Source organism: Phragmites australis, chromosome 3, assembly GCF_958298935.1.
Source record: "Phragmites australis chromosome 3, lpPhrAust1.1, whole genome shotgun sequence".
NCBI classification, from domain to species: Eukaryota; Viridiplantae; Streptophyta; class Magnoliopsida; order Poales; family Poaceae; genus Phragmites; species Phragmites australis.
Genome location: NC_084923.1, coordinates 7,342,497 through 7,350,726, shown reverse-complemented (window position 1 = coordinate 7,350,726; position 8,230 = coordinate 7,342,497). Strand labels below are relative to the sequence as shown.

Here is an 8,230-nt window from a genome sequence, read left to right as displayed (position 1 = left end):
TATTGTAAAAATGTATTTGGTTTGATGACTGATTAGTGTATAGAATTGTATTCATTATACAATATATTGATACTTTCCACTGAAAGCAACATGAACATGTTTGAAGGGTGTGGAATTAAGAGATACAATGAAAGCTCTATGCATCCATATTCAAGATGAAATATGGAGTAGGAACTATGAGAAAAAAAGTGCATATACTCATTAAAATAGAACAAAATTTAGAAGTTTCAACGCACCGAGTCTTTTACATACAAATAATACCATCATCATAGCGAAAATCAAACCAGAAGTAGGTACAGCAAAACCAACTCTTCTATTATAGCATTTAGGAAATCCAAGCCAAACAAAAGAACACTTGGTTTTACAGTCTCAATTGATTTACAATGAAGTAAACTTCAGAGCACTCTTTCCATGGAACACATTGACTATATATGCTCTGTAAACCTTTTCAGCCATTGTTATGTTATTCTACAGGACAAATCTACTGTACAAGCTATACAAAATCCTCACCATCAGGCCCAATTCCGTAGCCATTAAAAGAAAAAGAGTCCAAACGATGAATGGAAACTTGAAAATCTTTGAAATACATGCATGTTCTATTCAGCTTCCTCAGGTGCATTTCCCTCGTCATCTTGAACTGAATCTTGCGAATTACTAGCTTGTTGTGTGGATGATGTGGGTTTGCCATCCTGGAGAGAGATCACCGTTTCAAAAGCACCAACTAAAGCCTTTACCTTGCTTTTCCTGGACTCCACTAGCTTGCTTGCAGTTTCTTCGATTACGTTATTGAACAATCCTTGTGCATCTTTTTTCTCTTGTGTGTCTTGATGTCGCAATTTCACACCGGGAGATTCCACATCTGGGTTAGCAGGAACAGTATTATTGGTGTTGTTCCTCCTGTAAATCTTTCTTACCGGTTGGCTTTCACCACCTGAAACTTCATTTGCAGCCTTTCTTCTAAATTTCAGTCTCCTTGGGCCACAACTGTCTGGTGGGAGTTCAACAATTTTACCCCTCTTAAACTTCAATTTGTAAGGTGTGATACTAGCATTATCCAGTTCAAGTGCTGAGATTCTTATTGGTCTTTGGTAACCAGCCTTTAAAGATTCATCCCTACTTCCATTGATTGTCGCCTCTTCATCTTCTGTACAGGATTCATCTGATTCACTTAACTCAAAATCATATTCTTCATAAAATTCATCATCTGACGGTTCTTCTGATGATTGTGGAATAAAAATCCTTGATTTCGGTCCATCATGTTCAAAGGTATTTTTATTACTGACACTTGCTAACTCATGAACAGCAGAATCACTTGGTTCAATTTGCATGGAATTAGGTTCCTCCACAAGTCCAACATCTGATGAAGTTTCTGAAATTGATTGGCAGTGAGAAGTACAGTTATTCACCCTACCGTCAAAAACTTCATCAGCTTTGTCATTCTCTGCTGCATTTCCAGATGCAAAATCACAACAAGACTCAGGCTCCTCAGCATGTGTTTCATCAAGTGCCACTAGCTCTGGAGATCTTTCAAAAAATTTGTGAACTCCCACTTCTTCCTTACCTTCAGCGATTAGAGACTCCACAGGCGCATTGACTTTAACTTGATCATCTTCAATTTTCGAATTACTTTCAGTTAATACAGGGTCATATACATCTGTATTTTCCACAGCTGTTAATTGTTCTGATAATTGGCAAAGAGCTGGATCATCTGTTTGGCTGTCTTTATCCTCTGAAGCTCGACCATGAACGACATTCTGCTCTGCTAATTTATGTTCTGGATCAGATTCACCTAGCATACCATTGAATTCCTGGCCATCTAATGATTGCTGCAGCTCAAGAGCAATGGCACTGGCCTGGAGGGTTTCGCCCGCTAATACTTCACTCTTTTCTGTGCTTCCCATCCCAGCGTCCTCTGAAATGGAATTACTTGTTTCTTCTGGTGCTGGTCGAGAATTGTCTATGCATTCTGTGGCATCTGAAGACAGTACTGCTAGTGTTGACTCGGCATAATAGCCTGTAACTTGAACATCATCTTCTTGTATTTCAACCGAAGCAGATCTGGACATGTCCAAGCCTTCCTTCCCATTTATATTTGCATTGCTTGACCTTGTAGGACTTCGTCCAGGTTTTGCACGCACTCTAGTAATAGTTGCTGGTGGAGATGTAACCTTTCCTTTCGGAGTACTTTTATCTTTTGAAAATAGATGATGACTAGAAGCCTGAGATGAAACAGGCACATGTTTAATCATGTTGAGCTTAGTAGGAGATGAAGCTGGCCTCTTAAGCAATGATTGCTTAACTGTTGTGACTTTGTCCACATTTCTGGAATTCCCAGGCAAAGTCTTCTCTGGAAACCTCGACTTCGCACCAAATGTGGCCTCCTTGGCTGGCGTTGTTGCCTTTTGATCAAATTTTGGAAATCCATTTGAATACTGTAGATTTGTTGGAGCCTTCTGTGCAACCATTGAATGCTTGTTTCTGCCATCTGAGTTCAATTTTTTATGATCAAATGATGTGGCAGTCTGCAGAACCAAATGCTCATTGGATGTAACACCTTTCCGATTTGCTGATGTTATCTTGGGTGCAACCCGTTCAGCTTCACCCAGAGATATACTCGACTTGGCTAGTGAAAGACTCCTATTCCTGACATCCTTGGACCTATCCAAGATAGCTGATCTGTGCAATGTCAAATTATTCAGCTGAGTAGGGAGTTTCTTTCTTCTTCCTCCTGAAAACCTAGGCACCTCTTCCGAAGGATTTTTGTGTCCGTACTTGCATAGATCATGGCATGAGCCTGTAGAAGCTCTGAGATAATGCGGTACTGTCTTTTCATGCTTTTTTGACTTTGGAGGTGAAGCTGAACTCGTAGGTGTGGTGACACCGAGTGAACTTCTTTCCAAAACTTTGGACATCGAGGCCTTCTTGGTAGCTGAGATGGTGCCGGTGTCAGATTGATGTTCTTCCTTTTGAATTCGAGATATTTAGACTGTTGCAATAAAGTGTATATGTCATTTCGAGAGCTTTCCACAACCACACACTAAGAGTCAACATAACTAAATAAGAGTTGAAAATTTAAATTAGCAACACAGAATAGCAGTAGTCCTAACCATCTCACACAAATTGTACTAGATCAATAGGTTACTAATGCTTCATTAGATAACTGAGTAGTAAGTGCAGGATTCACACCACGATATCTTAACTATTTAAACCAATTTTTTTTTCTTAGTTGTGTTGGTACTTTACTTCTGCAAAGTTAAGTGCTTGAATGAAAATTATAAAGAAAGCATCTGAAACAAAATTACAAAAATTAGAGAAATGTCATCACATCCGAAACATACCTCCTAAAAGCAGGTACTCGCAATTGTGCTCCTCAATCGGCAATTGTCAAAGAGTGCATCCAAATTCCATGATGAATAATTGGCCTGAATTTGAAAGGAAACAAGGTCATCAAGACAGCAATATTTCCTTAGTCATCACTCACATATAAATTAAATATTTCAAAAAAAAAGAGCCCATCACGCCAGTTTGCAATGTCCTTTATTCCTTCACCACCTATTATCACACCTACCACATTACAGAAGTTTTCTATAGAAAGAGGAGGAATAGGAGGGGATGAACATAAAGATCTTAACAAGTTCCTCCTGACTGAAACAACGGAGCAGCCAGAATATGACAGAACACCAATTAGGAATTCGATTGTCCATGTCTACAACCTATAGAATACAAGAAGGCACAAAAGGGAAGAATTATAAAACGAGCTGTCCTTGTCATACTTGATACTACGACAAATCCGAATACTAGACAATACCTACAGCTCTACAAGGCCACAAATGACAAGACATGTCCAATTCAAGAACTATTTATCTTACTGTACCTTGAACTGCGCTCCAAGCAAAGAGGAGATTTGGTCATTCAACTACTGGCCAAAAAGAAATAAGAGGAACAAATCAGTCTAAGGGGCTGTTTGGATATGGATGGGAATTTGGATCCAAATCCTTAGCATTTGGTTCAAATTCGAACCGATCCCAACAATTCCTAGAGCACTCCACATTTTACAAACACAAACTAAAATTGGGTAGAGATCCCCTCCAAGATCCCACTCCTCCACAAATACTTCATCCAACTAACCGATCATTAAACAGAAGCAACTTTTTCCTAGCCAAGCTGTCCTAGACCACACTGCTCCACCATTAGTCTTTCCAGCTCGAGACTGCAAGGACTAAACGAGTAAAAGAGCCAAGATCAACCAAAATCCCAACGGAAACAAGAGGACCACGACATTAATCTAAAAAGTGGCACCTTTTCCATGGCAATTTTATTGCCCTTGAAAACAAATCACTAAACAGAACAAACGAATTTGCAAAGATCAAATCCCACATTTACGCATATTACAACAAGCAGAATCAATGTTTAACTGAAAACATACATAACCAAAGACTATTGGATCATGCCAGCAGCCAGCGCAAATAATTCTGAGGCAAACGAACTAAGTGGGGACAAAAAGAATCAAGAAACAGCACGACGCAACAATTTCCTTCACGTCAAAAGTCCATCTTTCTGCGTCAAAATTTGCTCTTCTTAAACAGAGAATTGTTCTTATCGGCGGCCAACACACGCATTTGCGTACGACCTAGTCAACCCCGGGAACCAAACCAAATCGCAGAAGGCAAAGACACCATACTAACAGCCGATTCAAAGCGACCACACAAACCTGAACCAGAACCCCGTCCGAGCAAACAAGACAAGGCCGTACCTCTGAGAGAAGGCAGAGGCCCCAGCCGGAGCCTCCCGCCCTCACGACCGCAGAGGCAACCGAAGCGGAGGCGAAGACGGCGTCGGCAGAGGGAGAGAAGGCGACGACCACGCGGTCACCTGCTGGCTGGGCAGGCAGGCAGGCAGGCAGGCAGGCAGCTAGCCAGCAAGCCGCCCTTTTCTTCCGGAGAGGAAGAGGAAACTAGAGAAGAAAGAAGGCGAAAACCGACGGGGGCGGCGGCCGTTTGTTTTGTTTCAGTTTTCCGCGTCTTGGCGGCGTTATTTCGTTTCGTAACGTCTGTGTTGTTTCCTTTGCTGACCCTGCGGTTTTTACCGTTGCTTTTGGCGATTTTCTTTAAACATTTTGTAAATATTCCACTAAGAACGTTTGTAAATATAGAGAATAGGTTTACAGACTTACTTAAAGCTATTGCCTTCAATTTTGTCAATACCGTATTTAAGTGAAAAAAATCTTAGTAGCCACTCTCGGTATAACCAAAAAAGACATTGTGGTAAACAAAACTTTAAAACCATAAGGGCATGAAAGTGCTTAAGGAATGAGAGTATTAAGCACCTACATAAAAATTGTAATTTTTTAATACAAACAAAAAGCTATAGATGTTTAAATATAGTTAACTATCTTATTAGTATTAATATAAATAATGTTTAAGTAAGCATATTTCTTTCTGTCTAAGTGCAATTGAGAAAATAAAATATTTTTCTATAAATATTTTCTCTAAGCATCCTATTATACATGCTCTAATAATCAGAGCATTTAGTTTGGTCTCAGCAAAGATGAGACGTTAGGAGATGTATCTGAGCAGTTAGAAAGGAGCGATAAGATACAAAATAAGTTAATTTGAGATGATTAATTTTTCTTATGGAGGCAGTATATTACGACGATTTTTGCTTTCCAGTTTAATTATGTATTGTTTTGGACGCATGAATGCGTAGCGCTACAAAACAATCTCAGCTCAGCTCCACTTGATGATTTAAAAGAGAGACAGTTTAATTGCACGGCCTTAATATAAAAAGTATTTTTAATTCCACGTGGTCCTTTGCGTTTGCCAATGTACAATAGACAAAGGAGACTTGCCGCTCACCAGAAGTGGCCAAATGGACGGTCCGGCGTAGGACGGTACAAGCTAATTGGGACATGATCTGTTTAGTATAATTCGTTTAGGTTCGTCAGTTAAACGTATCATGTTGTGTCGGTTTATATGCCGTGACTTCAGTCTACACATGATCTATTTAAAATCATGCTGACCTGCGGTACGATAGATCTGATTATTTTTTTTCCCTTCAATTCATAAAAAAAATAGAAAAAATCAAAAAACTAGCTTTCACTCGAAATCGAACACAACATTGTGCTTAGAGTTAAACATACTATTATTACACTACATATCATATATGATATTATATCTAAATAAATTATATAAGATATTTTAAAAATAAAAATAATTAAACGAGTCGTACCGTACTGATCCGTCGTGCCACGTCTCCCGTTTAGATACAACCTAAACCGTCGTGTCATGCCTGAATCAAACTAAAATAGCCATACCTAATACCGATCTATTTAGCTCGACCCAATTAGCCACCTTTACCGCTCACATCCCTGCGGTGACCATCCCCGTCCTTCTCAGCTCCTTTCTTATTTCGTGGAGCACCCGCCCCTGAGGAGTGAGGATCCTCCCCTGCAACGAAGGGTCGTTGCACGTTAGCTAGGCTCCGGCCCCCGGCCGATCCATCACGGATCACCACGGCTCGCGTCGCGCACGAAGAAATTGGCACAGGGGCAGCGGCGCACCAACTCCGCATCGCTGCCACGCACGGATCGATCGATCACACTCCACACACCGTGGTTCGATGGGTGAACGGGGAACAGGAGCAGACTTCGCCGGCAATTGATCCGTGGGGAAGTCGATCGAGCGTGCGTGCATCACTGCACGTATATGCCGGGCGCGTGCCTGCAGTCCAAGTAGGTGCGCAGCCACCTCCGTGATTGGAAGATCAGGTGGCTAACAAGGCGAGGCATCAGTCGATCGATCCATCAATCAGAACGACGCCGATCGATCTTCGCCGCCTGTTGCTGTTGATCACAATTCTCCAAGCTTGTGTGACTTGCACGGCCTGCAAGTGTCGATCATCTCGTGTATATTAGTTTCTTGTGCACAGGAATTCTCGAGAATTTCGACTAGTGCGCCATAGATTCCCCGCCGTGAATAAAGCCCAACTTTTTTTTTATCTGCCCCCACATGCAGATTAATCATCTGTATAGATAAGAAAAAGGGAGCTGGATGAACGGACGTGAAAAGGTTGATGTGCCGACCGAAAGCACCTAACGATATGAACTCTCCAGTATCTACTCGATTGATTGCAGCAAAGTTGTGCCGATGGCTTACTAAGTTGGGTCGAAATTAATTAGCATCTTACTATTCTCTACAGTTTAAAAAAAATTATTTTGGATGTCGATACGGTCACCAATATCTTATTTGGTCACTAATTACTTGAATAAAATGCATGCAAAATATAATAAAGTTGTAATATTTGAAATTAGTTTTCAAGACAAATCTAACTATACCATTTTAAAATATTCAATCGAAATATTCAAATAGATATCGATGGTAAGAGTTTAAACATGTTGATTTCACATAACTTAAAATGACACTTTTGCGACTAATGGGGCTGAAGGGAATTGTAGTGAAAATGGTCCTAATAAGTTATGATTACGATTTTAATGATTAATGATAATATAATCATTAAGACTAACATATTTATCAAGAATATATGTTAGTAAGTCTTATGGATACAATATATAAAAAAGTTACCGTAGCTATGATAAAGTTCGGTTGAATTGAAAGAAGTCACAGAAAAATTAACTACACCGGAAAATTCGGTGCTCAGATGCCTATACACATCGAAGTGCTGAATGCAACGGCCGGTGGTGGTGGAGATGACCTAGTGCAAGAAGAAGTAAATGCACCAGAATTTAGACAGGTTCGGGCCGCACGGGGGCGTAACACCCTACTCCTGTATGGATACTATAAATGCCCTGAGGAAGTCCCTCAAGGATGTTGCTGGTTACAAGAATGTTGGTCTATCTAAGAGCCTGGGGCTCCTTGTTCCTCAGCCTATCTCGTGCTGCTCTTTTCTCAGCCGTGTTTCTCTTGCGCTGTGTTCTTGGCTATGCTTGAGGATCTATTCCAGATGCATTCAGCTTCACTTCGTTGCCCTTGGTTTTTTTCTCAACTTGGGATGCATTAAGCTATATCCGCTTCTGTGCCGCCGGCTGCTCTAATACCCGCCGGCAGCAACGTGCCCCGAACGGGAGGGGGCACGAGTTCTGAGACACCATAAATGGAAAGGGTGTCATCATTTCCTCTGGGCGAAGTGATCAGGGGTGGAAAATACGACACACACCCGGTCATCCGTCACAATAAATGCCCTGGCAACGGGCGCCGTGGAGAGGGTCCACCGG

At 41.0% G+C, this 8,230-nt stretch overlaps 1 protein-coding gene across 1 annotated transcript; it reads right to left on the bottom strand.

Annotated features, from left to right (window-relative positions):
- Nucleotides 1-290: 290 nt before the first annotated feature.
- LOC133911883 (uncharacterized) lies at nucleotides 291-5,001 on the bottom strand. The gene is made up of 3 exons (XM_062354336.1): nucleotides 4,754-5,001; nucleotides 3,339-3,422; nucleotides 291-2,986 (listed from the first exon to the last, which is right to left on the bottom strand). The coding sequence occupies exon 3, from the start codon at nucleotides 2,910-2,912 to the stop codon at nucleotides 597-599; it is 2,316 nt and encodes a 771-aa protein (XP_062210320.1). The 5' UTR covers nucleotides 2,913-2,986; nucleotides 3,339-3,422; nucleotides 4,754-5,001; the 3' UTR covers nucleotides 291-596.
- Between the last annotated feature and the right edge of the window lie 3,229 nt (nucleotides 5,002-8,230).